General features: G+C 42.9%; 1 protein-coding gene across 1 annotated transcript in view; it reads right to left on the bottom strand.

Annotated features, from left to right (window-relative positions):
• Positions 1 to 10,375, bottom strand: part of MAP3K15 (mitogen-activated protein kinase kinase kinase 15) — an 87,266-nt gene extending 76,891 nt beyond the window's left edge. The window contains exon 1 of the mRNA XM_055702548.1: positions 10,057 to 10,375. Within this exon, the coding sequence (XP_055558523.1) occupies positions 10,057 to 10,375 (319 nt within the window). The remainder of the gene's footprint in view (positions 1 to 10,056) is intronic.
• Between the last annotated feature and the right edge of the window lie 6,879 nt (positions 10,376 to 17,254).

Below are 17,254 nucleotides of genomic sequence, written 5' to 3'. Positions count from 1 at the left end.
GAAAGCAACACACAGTCAGCATACAGCCTTGTACTGTTTTCATTTACCAATTCCCAACTCCAGTTTCACCTTGTCACTCTCAAGAGAAAAGGCAAAACTAACAAGAAATCTATTCCCTCAACACACACACACAAATCAGCAGAATTAAAAAAAAAAAACAAAACAAAACCAACCAAAACCAAAAAAACCCCACACCCAACTTTTTTCTTTCTTCAGCTCCTGTGACAGAAAGGCAGCAACAGTAGAGTTAATGTACCTAGTCTCACACTAGTGAAATGATTATTGGCAGATATTCTTCTGCATTAGACAAAACCTGCAGCCTTTCTGTGATTGCTAAGGTAAAGATGCTTGATTCAATACAATTCTTTCTCGCTGAGCTAGCTACTAAATTTATGTAACAAACTTAAAGAGAGAGAGGAAACAGGAGAGCAATCAATTGGCAAATAAGTCACTATCCCAAATGTAAACAATGTAACTCCCCTGTTATTTTCTCCACAATCACTTTCCTGAATCTACAACTCCGTTCTTGACAGGCCTGGAGGCAATGGAGTACAACAATTCATGGAACCAAAGCACTGCTGCCACCAGTAGGAAACTGAAGATTTTTAGAGAAAGTTTGTTATCATGCCGATTTACATGGGAGTTTGTTTTGTTTTCAAGAACTAATGTATTTTGGGCTTAGACCTCAAAAGCTTTAAATATTATGTGAACAAAGTTTCTCAAATTGTTGAGAGGCCAACGATCATCACTGACTGACCTACAGTTCTGTGCATGAAGGCATTTCTTCCTAAATAGAAGAAAAAACACTAACAGCAGAGTCTAGACATTTCCTTCCATCACTTGATAAAATGAAACAAAAAAGAACAGAGTAACACAGGGTTAAAAAGCACTTCAAGATACTTCCATTTACAAATACCATTTGTTTTTTCCCTTAAAAAGATACTGAAGAATTTTTTAAAATAATTTAAGCATAAAAGCAGCATATACTACAGTAGACACAACTATATGCACACAAATTCAGCTATGAAAAACTGGAGTACTTCCCTTAATACTGGACTTAGCTATATCATCGCAGATCAGCAGAAAGTTAGGAACATAGTCTTAACACGCTGTTTTGGATTTGTGCCTATCATCAGGGCTTGCTTCAGTCCATGAAAGATCATGCTTACCAAGGCTGGGATCATGCACTTTCAATGTAATAAAAGCTGGGGTACATTTTTTTAAAGTTGTGAATCCCATTTGGCTTTGAGCTCCAAGGCATAACTGTTGTTGAACTACTGACTTGGACCAAAGTCTGAATGCTCAGAAGCTTTACTAGAGAACAGCTGAAAAGTTTCAGTTCTGCCACCTTGAACACCACAGCAGAATCATTTACCTTGCCTGGCTGAGTATTATAAAGAATAAAAAAAGCAAGCACAGTTTATCATGACACAGTGATCCAATACTTCTAAGTGTCAGAATTGATCCAGCTTTGGGTCCCCCCTTGCAGACTACAGTGATGCAGCTTTTGCTCCTGGCATGCCTCTATAGCCAACCCAACCTTCCAGGAAAAGGTGAAGGTACTTGCAACACTCCTAAGAGAAAGACGACAGGCTAGGTGAAATGATACTGTGGGGCACGTTTGGCCCATCAACTGCCAGCTAAATCCCACTGACCGCAGCAGAGATGGGAGCTATGCTGTTTATAGCAAGCCTACACCCTGGAGCAGGATAAATTAACAGCTGCGCTCCCTCTCTTGGCTCAGGGCAGGCACCCACACTGCTGTTCAAAGGTAGCTTGAGGCTACAGCAATTCACAGCCCTGCTGAAGTGCAAAGCAAACAGAGCCTACCACATTCGCAGATTTCACGTGCAAGTGACAAATCTTTTTGAGGTCCTCCGAGGAAAGGCCCTACACCTACCCTGACTGACTAATTGCAGCCACCTTAACGTCACTGCAGGGTGAAAAGAGGCAGCAGCTAGGCCAAGCTACCACCACGGGGGATGCTCCTCCGTGTGAGTCAGGTTAGAAGTATGCCTCAGGGACCAACGGCACACACAGGTTTGCAGCAGCATGGACAGCCAGCGAGTCTGAAACAGAGGGCATCTTATGAGCAGAATATACAGGAAGCCAAGAAGTCTGGAGTTCTCACCCGAGCTCTGCATCGTTTAAACATCAGAAGAGCTCTACCTCAAGCTTCTAGTTCTGCAAACCAGGAACATCACTTTTTATCTAGGGAGTGCATTGACATTTGTTAACATGCAAATATAATTTGACAATTAAAAAAAGCAATGTACGATTACACTGATAAAAGCAGAACATGACTGCAGAACATAAAATAAGCAACCACGTATCTATCATAATTTGCCTATTGTATGGGAGGATGGAAATTAAAGCAGTGTGATTAACCCACACAAGCAAATATTTCCTTTTTTTTAATAAAAATAAAATAAACTTAATTTTGTGACCTCAGGTCTCACCGAAACAACTTATAAACCTATGAAGAATATGCTACGCACGGCATGGCAAGTCTAAACAAGCATGCAGTCACTGTGAAGGAGACCAGTGGCCAGGAACCAGGCTCCCACATCAGAAACATCACATGCCCACCCTGTTGGCCCAAGCCTGTCAGCCTCACATACGGCTGCTTTTCAGGAGCTCTCTGATGTCACCAAGAGTCAACTTGAAATGCAACAAAGCAGGACCACAGATCTGTTTGCCAAAATCTCTGGGCCAAATGGCAGAGCAGATTCCTTCAGAGTAACTTTGGAACTATATTGAAAAACACATTTGCGTATCATTCTTGAACAAAACAAAACAGAAAAGTGACCTTTAGAATTTGCTGACAGGTATGCATAGCCAGCATGGTTTTTTCCCTCCTATCAGTAGTCAGAACAATACTTACTTATATGAAGAATTCCAGAAAATGCTGCAGAAAAGTTTCACTTTCAAAAAACATTTAAGCAATATTTTAAAAAAACAAAACTAAACAAAAACCACCTTAACTGCAGTGTTTTCAAGGCCATAAGCGTGACAATAATTGGTCTTTGGATCAAAGGCAGCTCAAGGTACATGCAGTTCATCTTTTCAGAATAACCCTGCATGTTCAAATTTTCTAAATCTTTCCTAATGGCTGTAACGGGCATAAAAGCTTCTAACTAAGCCCATTTAAAAGTGAGAATCAACAAGGCTTTTAATCATACAGTGCAAAATATTACTTTCAGAGTAAATTAAACTAGAAACACACACAATTTGTACTATATTCTGGGGGAAGATTCCTTCTTAGCTGATTCAACACCTAGTAACCATCTGATGTGTTCCTAGCTACAAAACCCAGCGACACGAGGTTCACAGTCAGATTCAGAGAAGTCTTCTCAGATTTAATATTTAAGCTCAGGAGGAGAGCAAGACAAGCAGAGAAAATGGACAGTTGTAGGTTGGGTTATTTTTTGGTTTTGTTACTGTTTTTTTTCATGCAAGTAAGTTCCATGCAGAGGAAAGAACAGGAAAAAAAGAACGGCATTCCTCTTTTTATTTATTTTTTTTTTCCTTTATCCAAAGGTCATGGCACGGAAATGAGTTACTTCACATAGATAGTGCATGCACACATACATAATCTCACTTTGGAACTATGAAAGAAGTCCAAATTTGCATGGCTAGCACCAGATTTTTAGAGATGCAAACTACTTCATTCAAAGCTTCATGAAAAGGTAGGACTCAGACTAGGTTTGGATTGTCAGTATTTTTTTCCATATGACCCATCACAACTAAAAAGAGATGTTAGTTCCAAAAGGAGAAGTAATAAAACAGAATCTCTCTCCATGAGAGAATCAAGGTACTTCTTTTTGCTTTTAACATCTTCATCACTCTCTGAATACAGCTCTGATCTTGCATTTGGCCCGTGGCAATATACCAAAGCAATGTTACTGAATTCCACCTAACCTATTTATGGTTATTTCTTTGCATGTTTCTAAGCTTGTTTGGCCAGCATTAGAGGAGATATTTCACAGAATACATCCAAGCTGAACCAAAGTGAAGCCTTTCAGGTTACACGCAGAAAAAGCAACAGGGTTGAGGCAAAGCCATTTTTCACAGGCGACCAGGTAGAAAAGAGTGTTCTCCACTGATGAGCGAAAGCCTGCAAACCTCTGAATGCAATTAAGCTTTTTTGCAGTACTTCATGTTGGAAATTGACCCCAACTAATATCATTAAAGCAAAATAAACTTCTTGAATGTAACACGTCCCACAGCACCTGAGATGTATTGTAACATATAGACTTGATGGATAGCATCAGGCTTGTTACTGTCCTTTAAAACTCATGCACTTGGACAGGAAAGGATTACAATAGTGGTATATTACAAGGTCTTGTTATCAGAATATTTAGGTTGATGGCACAATGCAGAGCTTTGCTGAAGACACCTGTAGTCGCTCTAGATGTGCAGTACCACACAGAGATAAAGGATCAGGTCCTGAAAGCTCTGCTGTTGTATTAAAGCAGCACAATATCCACCCCAATCAGCCCTAGCCTCTTAGCCATCATTTTCCCATTCTGAAGATGGTTTGCTTCTCTTCACATTTCTGTATTCTGTAGTATATACATCTCCTGAGATTTAAAGCAAATACATTTGAGCCAGTTGGAGGGAACAAGAAAGAAAAAGTATTAAGCATTCCTCAGAAAAACAACAGACTCTGCCTGGTGAGGTAAGCTTCAGAGAACTAACCCTTAACCCCTTCCCCACTGTTCACCGTCATGCCCAGGGGCAAATACAAATTGTGGCAAGAAGGTTTGTCGAAGTTTATTTAGGAGCCTCAGCTCTCTGAGAATGACTCTCACCTTCTGTCAGAGATTACAGTCCCTGAGGCAGAGTCAGCAAGACAAGCATGTGCCTCCAGCTCAGCAACACTAGTTACCTTGCTGTATATTGTCTTCAACCAGTGACAAATATTTACTATACCCTGACTTACTAGCCTTTGGGCTAAAGAAGTTGAAGCATCCCTTCCAATTCTGAAGTGGGGACACTGTCCTTCAGAGCAGGCAGTGGGGTACAGGCAATAACGATTCCTTCAGTGGCTGCCAGAGTCTGGCAATTACGTTCCGGAATATACATTTTCTCCTTCCCCTTTCCTGGTGTAACATGAAGAAAAAGTTTCAGGGACAAGATATTAGGGTTATATTAAGAGTGGTTCAACTACAGCACAGAAGTAAGGAGGAGCCATGTTTCAGTCTCTGTCTGGGCCCTGTCCCAAGTCTAACATTGGCTCTGAGTGAAGACGGAGCTGCAGAGACAGATATCAGACAGTGCATTTTGGGGCTGCCCTATTATGCCAGATGCTGGTTAGAGAAGTTCATACATAGCAAAACAACAGAAACAGACTTCAGAATGTTCCACTATACTAACAAATGATTTGACAGAGTTTCCTGGATTGTCAGAGGAATATTTATTTTTCTCAGGCAAACTTTTAGCTTTATTCTTCAGTACTCCAATCAGTCTCTCTCTAGCTTGTCTTCTTTTTAGTCAAATTTCATCCTGCCGACATTTAGAGCAACTACAGTCACCTCTAAATGCTGTGGTCAAATGGTTGAAGAAATATTCCAAGCTTCAAAACAGATTCCTGTACATCCCTCATGAGGTAAAAGGACGATCAGCTACAGAAACAGGATTTCACAGAACCAAAACTCATACAACTGTAGAGGCCACTCCTTCACTTAAGACTCTAGACAAATACCGTGGCACTTCAGGCAAGAAGTCTTGATGAAGTTTCAGGCAGAGCAGTAAAAGCTACATCTCTTTCTATTTAGCATCACCCTTCCATAGGCACAAGTCAGACATTTAACTCTGACATCATGTTTGCTTTCTTAGTACATCCAGAACAGAAAGATCCTTTGCAGCTATGGCAAGAGCACAAAAAGGCTGAATCACTCTACCTGTAACATCACTAACCAAGCCACGCTCACCTTTTCACTCTCTCTTAACTTGTTGATGAATGCACTACACTGCCTGCAGTTTTATTTTCTACATGGGACAATTCTGAAGAATTTTTTAGATCTTCATTTAGCTCCTAGTCTCACTGTTCCTGTATAAAATTGCTTTTATTTTGTGCAAAAAAGCTTCACACTAATGCCTGGTATCTGTGGCTTTCAGTCTAAAAATACTGCCTCTCTTTCTTCCCAGAGATACGGTCAATGCATGCAAGCATCCTTGCTGCTTCTCTATTAGGTAGACACCATCACCTGCTTCTGCATAACATAAATTACTTTGTTGACAGCTTGTTTCTAGCATATACAGAGCAAAGAGACCTCATCTTTCTGTTATCAAGCCCTTACTTCAGGGCTAACTCTCAAGTGCTGTACTTCCCATTTAGCAAAGCATCTGAGAAAGTTCAGCGATTTCTTAAGATGAGGGTCATTCAGCATTGCCTGCTGGTCTGCAATAACTAAAGGCTTAAGTCACGCTTCTGTTCATAACAAGATTTCAAATGATAGGAAGTCAGTAATGAGTACACTCAAGGAGAAAAGAGACATCATATTCTTATTATGGAATATAGGGTTTTTTTGCAGTACTCAGTGGTTTACTGAAAAATCATCTACTAGAAAATCTGCCTGCAGACAGGAAGAGGAGGTTCCTGTTGATCTTTTTCTTTGCATCCAGTCCTTAAAGTTTGCTGGTTTTGTCATCAAAGGTACCGATTCCAAGAATCATTATATTTTAGATTCATACTAAATCAGATGGATAAGCTTGCAGAGAGGGGAGACGGGGTTGTCTTATGACTTTAAAAGGCTACCATTTCAGGCAGAGTAGGGGGAAAGGGATAACAGATAGCACTCTTAACAAAGACCTCGTGTTACTATTCACAATGAGATGGACCTCACTGCTTGGTCTTTAAGCGTTAGTAGATGGTTAAGGTTCCAACTACTAAACCAAAAGATGGCTATGGGCAAACATCCTGTGGAGAATTCCCACTCTAATAACAGAGCAAGGTTCTGCCCATGGTGTACAGAAAGTAAATATATATTATAATAGATACCTTCACCATATGGGAAACATCTCCTCGGTATCTTACACAGGCAGTAATAAAACTTCTTTAGATTTTTTCTTTTTAAAAGGAAACACACAGTAGTTTCCTAACAGAAAGTTCATAATGAGCCACAGAACTGCTCAAATTAAAACCCATTCTTAATGTTGTTCTTCGTTAAAAAATGAATAGATGCCAACATTACCAAGCCAGCACATATTCTGGAAAAAGAATATGGCAACAATTAATTGTATCTATAAAATGTAAAAATTAAAAAGGGTTGATTTTTCAAAGGCTAAAGAAATTGCAGGGTAGCAGATTCAGAATGCTGCTTGTAAATGAACAATTATCAGATTCAGCATTTTTGGATAATAGCTTGATATATGTTCAAAAACATGAGGCAGGGAGAAGCCACTAATAAACAACACAGAACAAGAAAACAAGCAGGGCAGAACAAAAATTCTCCAGAAACAATGATGGATCATTGTATATAAAAGAAGAACTGGAGAGAAAAAAAAAAAGAAAAAAGAAAAAAAAAAGAGGCAGCACTTTAAAATCCATGATAATGAAAATCCAATATGAAATTTAGGTCCACTGATAGTCGATACCAGAAAGAAAAAAGAAAAAAGGGAAAGAAAACAATAAAGTAAGTAGTGTAACATATTTTTTGCCTCTTTGCAGAATGAAGCAAGAGGATCCAGTTATTCTATATGACACTTAAAGGAAGCAAAACTTTCCCCATCGCTAGCATGTAGGAGGAAGAAATGAAGCAGCAAGTACCAAGATAAAGACATTCACCTCAATGTGCCAGCGTAATTCTATAGGTTTTAACTCAAGGTTCTGACAGAGGATTTCTCAAAACATCAGTCTTAGATATAGTATAGGAATTGGGAAAACTCCAGTGGATGGGACAAATGTCAGTACAGCCTGACTATTCAAAACAAGAAAAAAAAAAAAAAAGAAAAGAAAAAAAAAAAGGAAACTACAGAGATGTTCAGTTAAAAAGAGACAGTAACTGCTGCAATGCAAGAATAAAAAAGCTATTAAAAATGTTGATGCTAGAAGAGCTACTTATTAAAATATCAAAACAACAAAACAGCAAAATAAAGAAAATTATTGTTTACACTTAACAGCACTTTTTAAATTAAGGATGCTTGCATTTTCATGGTAATGTTGCAGTTAATGGTAATTAATTTAGGACTCTGACAGCAAATTAATTCTAAAACAGTACTAACACATTCAACATAATTTGTCTGTATATATTTTTTTGAAAACTAATCTCTCTGCTTTTTGACAGCTTCCTGGTCTGGCTGATAAAGGTGACTCATGTTAATACATTTGAGTTTCTCTTAATACAGGTAATTTATCATTAAAGAATGCTTTGACCAAAAAGTTTGCCAAATGAAGGCATACATTACAGATTAAAAAGTTGTCCCCCTGGCTGGTCTCAAGAAATCTAGAAAGAAATCCACACAAAGATTATTTTGAACAGTGTGCTTCAGAACAATTCCTGGTTCAGGACTATGCAATTAGTTTTTAATTGACACTAAAAATGATATAAAGTATTTGCTTACTAAACCTGGATATGAGATTGTTGCGGGAGTATCCAGTGACAAGGCACTTTACTATTACAAAGTGATATTAATCACTGATAAAATGATCTTGATCCTACAAGATGACTTCTGTGCAGAAGTCTGCAAAGGTAGGTCACATTCCCAGACAAGAGGCGCTCACTTCAGAATGCAGCAACTTTAGAAAACATTTTAAATAATAACTGCCTCAAGCTCTCAGTACAATGCAGAGCAGTGTGTGCATAATACATTAATAGGACTATCAGTAGAAACAGAGAAATAATTTTGCATTTATGAGTACACTATTATGCTTACCCTCAGAAGGGCTACAAAAACACTGGAGATAGACAAAGAAATTGCTAGTTCATGGTTGTGTACTAAGGCACACAAAGACACAAAGCGTGTATATTTATTACACACTTGCCAACCTTGCCAGCAGAGGTACAACACAATCCCATGACTGAGAAGTTAAAAAACAACAGTAACAACAGATACGAGTTCCTCAATATTTGGGTGACTTACCAGGGGATGAAATAGACTCATCATCATATGAAAATTCAAAATAAGACTAAAGTTTTAAGAAGTGTTATTTCACTAAGTTCTTGTGAATCATCAACATGGATTTAACAGTACTTTCCCTCTTTGGAGTCTGTGAATGCCCCGGTTTCCTAATCCCTGCTCATGTGGCTATGAGATAAAGTATGCCTGCAACACGTCCACATAGTTTGATTCATTTTAATAATACCTATAGACTCAGGGCCTTCCTCTGCTTGGTCAAAAAGCTCGCAATTCTCTGCCATAGTGCCCAGCCAGCCACTTCTCTTGAGTGGAGAAGCTTTCTTTTGAAAACATCAGACACCAACCACCAGCTGGAGCCTGGACAGGGTGGGCAACACTCACAAGTCTTCTTCCTCAAGCGTGCGTTTCTACAGTCCCTTGTTCACAGCAATGCTGGATCACCCTGTTCCTGCCGCATGCAAGCCAATTTCACCATCCAGGTCTGGAGTTAGCACACGAAGCATCTGGCCAAGCCATGCCACATCTCACTCCAAGCTCCCAATCCAACCGGGAGCTGGAAGACAATTCTTAGCAAAACAAACTAGCAAGAGTTTTGCAGCTCCTTAAGGCTTGGTTGGTACAGTAGGATCCACAGTCCTGCTGGAGCAACACACTGAAAGAGCTAGTCTAAGGGCCTGATTTTTTTCTCACACCTCCTCCTCCATGTGGCAGGATGCTCCTGAAGACCAGGCTCTTGCTCTCACTAGATAAGGTTGCGCTCACTGCCATTTTCTTGGGTCTACACCCCTCCTCAAGACCCCCCTCACGGTTGCCTCGTTCCCCCTCTTCTCCAGCCTCTCCGGCACCACCTTTGCCGAGCCTGCCCCAGCTCGGCCGTGGCCCCACACAACGCGGGAAGGCGGCACAGGGCAGGGGCGAGCCCCAGCCCCAGCCCCAGCCCCAGCCCCGGCCCCGCCGCAGCCCGCTGCTCACCCGCGTCGTAGAAGGCGTCCAGCACCGCCGTCTCCCCGAAGTCCAGCTCCCCGAAGTTGACCGTGACGAGCTGGGCCCCCTCGGCCTCGCAGGCCCGCAGCAGGCACTGCCGCGCCCCGGCCTCGGGGCTCCGCGCCCCGGCGCCCGCCTTGGGAGGCTCGTTCAGCACACACACGGCCCGCAGGCAGCGCGGCCGCGGGGCTGCCGTGCCGCCCTCCACCGCCTCCCCGCCGCCCGCCGCCGCCTCGGCCGGCAGCTCCGGCTCCGCGCAGGGGTGTGCTGGCTCCGCGGCCGCGCTACCGCCCGCCGGGCTCTCCATAGCGGCGTCAGGGGCTGAGGGAGCCGGTGGCTGCCGGCAGGTGCTCAGGCGGGGCCGCGCCCCATCGCAAACTGCTGGGCAAACTCCAGCGGCGCAGGGCGAGGGGCCTCCCACCCGCCCCGCTGGCGGCCCTTCCGCCTGCGCGTCTCCCCTCGCCTCCGCGGCCGGGCGGCACCGCTCCCCGGCGGGCGGGCACGGGGACCGGCGCGGAGGGACGCCGCCCTCCCGGGACAGGACGGGACGGGACGGCGCAGGGGAGCGCGGCGCGGCCCCAGGCTCCCCCTCCCCACCGGCGGCACAGGCGGACAGCCCCGCCGCGCCTTCCTGGGACGAACGCCCCGTTCCCCGCCGAGACCAAAGCAGCGCGGTACTGAGAGGCAGGTAGCACCGTCGGGGCGATCGCGCCTCGTTTGTGATTGCGCTCCCCCGCCCCTCGCAAGCAGCGGCCCCGCGCACCGCCCGCTACTCGCTGTTCCTGCTGCGGCTGTTGCCTTTTCACTCGGCGGCACGGTGCGCCGCGCTCGGGTTCCCGGGGGCGTTACAGGGGTTAGGCTGAGGCGGGCGGGCTGCAGCGACCGACCCGCCCGTCGGGCTGTTGCCGTCCCCCGGCCCCGAGGGGCCTTCGGCGCTCGGCGCGCCCAGCCGCTGGGAGCCGCGTACCCGCCGGCTGCCGTGAGGAGCGGCTCGGCCCCGGCTGGGGTCCCCGCCGCCCCGGGGGCTGCCTCCTGCGGGCCGCCGGAGCCCGGGGGCTGCCTGCTCCGGGCGCCTTAAAGCTGCTCTTTCCCGAGAGACAAAGGCAACCGCTACCACGGCTTCCCTCCCCCCCGCTAATTCTTCTTGACGTTATTGTTTGAACGACTTTGACCACAGACAAACTGTATCAGAAGTTTGGATAACAGTTCATCTTTACATCCCGTCTCTTTTCTTTAAAATCTCCAACGATCATGGCAAAATCAGCTCCTAGAAACTCTGTGGCAGCTCCTGGCTTCTTTGGAAGAACAACACTAATTTTGAGCATCCCATTTTCTAAACACATTTTTCTTGTTAGCCTCAGCTTTGGCACTGCTGGCGGGCGAGTTGCTGATCGATGCCACAAGAGCAAGTGAAAGGCAGGTGGGTGGGTGACTTTGTACCTGGGCCTTGTACCCCAGCTGTCAAAAGGACACTGATATACCCTGTGGAGACTACGGCCTCCTGGAATCAAAGGAACAGTGGAAAACTGCAGTCCTCAAATTTGTATTTGAAGCAGTAAACCTTTCTGGAAAGCTTTTGCATCTCATTTTTCACTCACTGTGATAGAAGAAGTCTTACACAGTCTTCACCTTCTGCTGCAGCGTGGCTCTGCGTGGCTATCAGAGGTTAATACTGTGACTGTGCACTCACTGTAATACAGCAAAAGCAACAACCAAAGGCTTACAGCACAGTATTTTCATCTTTAGGTGCCTGGCACCACGATTTTGGTGACCATAATAAGAATTACAGTAGCCACTCTTTCCGAGAAACACTCCAACATGACAATACCATACTGCTGTGCTGTGTTCCTTGTTTGGTTAGAGGCTTGTAAGGATTTTAGAGAGAATGTGGATAAATAATTTAAGAGGCAAAGCTGTTTCGTTTTGGAGAGTTTGGGGCAAATGAACTGTTGGATTTGGTCCATATTTGGGGGTATGTGTGCTTTTTTGGCAAAAACAGTAGTAAATGAGACCTTGGAGGAACTATATATACCATGGCCACCAGAGATCCCACTCATTCCTGGCAGCTTTCCTCTTGGGGCAAGAGTAACTTGCATGACAACTCTAACTCTATCAGCCTTGATCTAGGAATGCACCAATCAGCTGATGCAATGGGAGAAAAATCTAAATCTGCATTTAGAAGATACTGAGTATGCACATTGAAGCCTTTGACCAACAAAAAGCACTAGCACATAAGCTTATGATCCTCCCCAATACAAATCCTACTTTGTATTTGTTTGCATTATAGGAAACTTGTTGAACAGCTGGTATTAAAACTTGAAATTAAACATACAGCACTGGCAAAGTTAAGGGATTATTTACACAGGAAAGCATTTATCTTACTCGAGAACATTCCTGGGCTTTCAGCAACATACATGCAAAAACCTGCAATTTAATGGGTTCAGAACAACAGATGCATGGTGTGGTGCTTTCTGTCATCATGAAAATTGTTGAAGTGTCAATTTAGATCAAGTATGTAGGCTGGAATTGCTTAGTGGGATGCCACGGAGACATAATAAATAAACCTTTTCTATCTTCTAGATATTATTAAAATGTAGCTTGTTGTAGGTCTAAGATAGGTCTTTGGGTTTCATTTTGCAGTTTTTAACATTTGGTGCTGTTTTAAATTGCTTGCTGAGAGGTCTGTCTCTTGGTCTTGAAACAGAGTGATAGTCTGTCTTAGTAGATACTTTACATGAGTATAATTAAGAAAGGGATACTTTCCCCTTTTCTTAACTACATTCACTTGTCTTCCAAACAGTATCCTCACTATTCCTTGTGCAAAAAAAAATTCCTAACAAGCTGTCACATTCTGAATACCCATTTTCAGTAATTTAACCCAGTGCAATTTGTTCAGAGTTTGTACACTTCTTTTGAAGCTAGAAGGAAGGAGTGTTTTTAAAGGCAGAAGCTTTATTTTATATACTGCCACTGAATCTTCAGAAACTGCGGTTCAGTGCTGGTATGCCTGACATTCCCACTGAGCAACAGTACCTTCAGGTCATGCAAGTCACTCAAGTGAGAATAAATGGGAGATTCAGGTTTGGGGATATTTGAACTGTTTCTGTGCAAACAAAAAATGTTACATCTAGAAGAAAAAAAAGCTAAGTCATACAGCACTCTTTCCTCTTGGAAACACGGCATAACAAGGTTATAAAAAGAGCCACTCTGCCCCCAGAGTTGCCTATTCAAAGGTCCAGGCCAGAAGTGAACATTCAGTTTTCATACACCTTTCCAAGACCTTTTGCCGTTGCACAGAACCCAGCCTAACAAAACCAAGCATAAACCCGAGAAGTCAACATTCGCTCTTATACAGTAACACAAAGATGATGCCACAATTTTGTCAGGCAGCACTTTGTGCCTATCAAATCCATTTAGTGCGGAATATTAGTTACCACCTAGACACCAGACATGTTTGCTGCAATTCACAAAGACAGTAAGTGCTCCAAAGAAAATAGATGCCCTTGAAACCACCTTTTTAAATTATTTTTTTTCCATTTTGCAAATCCCTGAGCAGCAGTTGTTTCTCTAGGCATAACTGGGCTAACGGGAAGCGAGTTATTCCTTTCTTTCCCAGGGCTACAAACTTAACAGTTCAAACGGTAAAGCTGAGCTGCAAATTATGTAAAGTTTGATGCCACAGGCAGACGTGCTACCTTTCCCCCGATGCATATACAGCTACAACATACTTTAGCTTCCCTTTTTTTATAGGAAACACACACTAGAACCAGGAGCATAACTGTCAGTCTGCAACTTGATTGCACTTTTAACATTTTCAGCTGTAAGTGGGGCTCCTCCCCTTTACCCAGAGTCAGGGAAAGCCCAGATCTCTTGGTAAGTGCCAAGTAAACGAGAAGATGCCCAGGCCCGTGGGAAACCTGAAGATCTGAGCTGTTCTTCCCAAGTGCAAATCCACCTGCTCATGCCCTTGCAGTATTTCGTGAAGACTGCCCACCAGCACAGCATCCTGGGCATCCATCACACCTCGTGTGGCGGTGCCCTGGAGTTCATCCATGGGTGCTTGGCACTGACCAGACTCACACACGGGCACACGCTTAGCCATGACCACATCTCCCTCCTGCCCTTGCATCCCAGGCAGAGAGCCCACAGCTGGGGCCAGGCAGCAGTGTCCTGTACAGGCTCCTCCAAGAAGCACTGTCGGAGCAACAGCCGCCTTGCACAGACACGCGTCCAGAAAGCCTGAAGTCTGTATCCTAGATGTGAGAATTTTTTCTGTATTGTGAAGATCAGGCCTTAGGGAAAATATTTTAATGTCTGAATTCTTTCCCGGCAAGCCACTGTACTACTGTACCAACCTTCCAAGACCATGTGATTTGTGGTGTTTATTCCCAGCAAACACTCTGTTAATGGACTTTGTAATATTACTGTTGCTAGTGTGCTGCCCTGCTTATTGTCATTCACAGTGAGCAGGTCTCCAGGTAACCATACAGCTACTGTTGTCATGTGGATGAGAAAGAAAATATTTAATTTCTTTACTGAACCGGAAGATAAGATTATTTATTTCAAAGCATCGATCCAGATAAAAGAGGTTTTCTTTTTCAAGGTCATTATGTAGAAGCTTTACTAGAGTTTAAATAAAATGCTGTAGATGCTCCCTAAGAAGTCTAATAAACAGCTTGGTTTTGTTCAAAAGTCAGATTCAAAATTTGTACAACGGAAGCTGAGCAACACAGATAATTCAAGAAAATCTTCATGAAGAGGCCTAAAAACGCTGCAGGCTTTAAAACTTGACGTACAGCAAAGCACACCTGTTTGCAAGGGGAAACCTGAGTGCCTCAGAGTGATGTGAAGTCAAACCACCTTGGCCATCAAATCAGCATCGGTGGCCAAGGTTCAGAGATCTCCAAGATTCTGAGCCATAGGTTCAGAGATCTCAGAGATTCTGCTTACTTTTCTTTCACTGGGGAGTGGGAAGGCTTCACAAGTTCATTTGACCGATGAACCAAGAATGAAGGCAAAGAAAATGACTGCTGGGTCAAAGCATATAATCCCTAGCACAGCTTTCTATTCAGGTCTACTGTTTTGCACAGGAAAGCACGTCGTACAGAGCATCTGCTCGCTACCACCCCTTGCAAATGAAGGACAGGGTGACATCTGTAAAATACAAGGTTAGTCAAAGGGTCACCTTTGTCTTCCTTTCCTCCTGCCTGACCTGGAGAATAATAATTTTATACATATGCTCTTGTGTGCTCACAAGTAACACACAGCAAAATGTAATCAATTTCAAAATTGGCTTTGATGCCAAATTCCTCATCTCCTTTAGCTTCCAGCACATCCAGCACTATAATCAAAAGTTACTGCTTTTGGATTTTGAGTAGTTACAGGGCAAGTCTTTGGGAACGTGAACGATTAAGGAGTGCAGGCTAGCAGTGAAGAAGTTATGCAGGTCTCTCAATAGCTTCCACAAAACCAGAATTTCACTTATAGATGACTGTGTGCATTTGAAATAATAAAAAAAAAAAAAACAACCAACAAAATAAAACAGACCAACAACCCACCAGTAAATACAGTAGAAAAGAGAAGGATAACCCCCCCCAACCTTTCCTGAATCTCTATGGACGCGGAGAGCTCACACTTTTCGTATGGCTGATAGTTGGTATTATTTACATTATTTCTATCAGACAGCTAGATCAGACCAATTATGCAAGACTCAGGCATGTGCATTTACAAAGTCTGGTTAAAAACTTTATTCTGATTTAAGTACCTGTGGCTCTCCAGTCTTCCTCACTCAATTCAGGAAATGAGGGGCAAACAGCCAGTTTATAGCCAGAAGTTAACTCACGTTCTCCAAAATATAATCTTTATACATTTAGCCAAACAGAAAATCACTTAGCTCCAGTTTTAAACACATTTCAAACAGCTTCTAGATTATACTTTAGATGGGAGAAACCCAATCCAGGCCCACATCCAGAAAGGTCTCCCTTAGACCCTGAAATTTCTGAACCCCCACTAAGACGACTAATGCTAGAGAAAACCTCAAGAAAACCTGGAGAAAGAGAAAACTTCCAACTCAGGAGGACACAGTCCTCAGCTGACTGTCTACATCATTGTGATTTTTAGTATTCAAGTACTGGATATTAATACTTCAACAATGTCACCTTCAACAACAGCCTGTGCACATGATAAATGTTTTCTCTTCCGCAGTCCTAAACCTAACAGGTTGCTCCTTGTGTTAGGTCTCTACAATTCAGCAGGTCCCAGGGGTGAGAAATACACATTTCCTTAAGGAATAAGAAGGAACTTCAAGAGATCTGGCTTAAAGTTCTTGCATGGGCAGAAGAAGAAATATTCCTACTAGGCCTGATTAATTTTCCTGTTTTCAGCGTGATCAAAGTATCTTTGACTTCTTTATGAGTCACAGCTCAGTGCTTTCATTGCAGCTGTTCTTAGAGGTTGCTTTAAGACAAGATTCTCACTTAGCCTTTCTCAGGTTATTTCTCACTGAAGAAATATTCATGATGAAGGCCACCTGAGTATTCACTTTTATCCCACTTAAACAGGCTTGTTCTGTTTACTGATTAATGAAAGCCCAGCAAAACTGTGACTGTGGCAGGGAACATGACATGGTTATGCACGAATATTGTACAAACAATGGAAAGGAGTAGAACACGTGGCTTGGTTTTATTCATGTTTTGGTGATTTTTATATTGCTGTAGTTGCCAGATACATGAGGATACATGGGGCTTAGAAGCTTAGCAAAAGCAAAGCTGTCAACGCTGCTTAAAAGCATTTTAAATATCTGTAATGACAATGGGTTTGTATTACCAGTTGGGACTGCGAAAAGTAAAGAAATCCTGAAGAGGCAAGAATTTCTTTGAAGTGACAAATAAAAAAACCCTCATCTGTTATGTCGATATTCACTTTTATAATAGGTCCTAATGAAAACTTCATCTGTTTAAGCAAACATGGACATTCAGTACAGCTTCAGTAAAAATCCTTAAATTGCACCCACCTTTTCTTCTTGTTAAGGCAGTCAAGAAATTGCAGCATCTATTAAATATGAACTTGGTATGTGAAGAAAGAAGTCTATCAATGTCCAAAATAGGGGCTTTCTTTTTTCAAATCAACAAGTAATTCACATTCATGAACTATCAGTGTGAAAAGTCATGGTAGAAGCAGGCAGTAA

The sequence above is a fragment of the Falco cherrug genome, chromosome 2 (genome assembly GCF_023634085.1).
Source record: "Falco cherrug isolate bFalChe1 chromosome 2, bFalChe1.pri, whole genome shotgun sequence".
NCBI classification, from domain to species: Eukaryota; Metazoa; Chordata; class Aves; order Falconiformes; family Falconidae; genus Falco; species Falco cherrug.
Note: the sequence above shows the minus strand (reverse complement) of the source record. Positions and strands in the feature narration are given on the sequence as shown.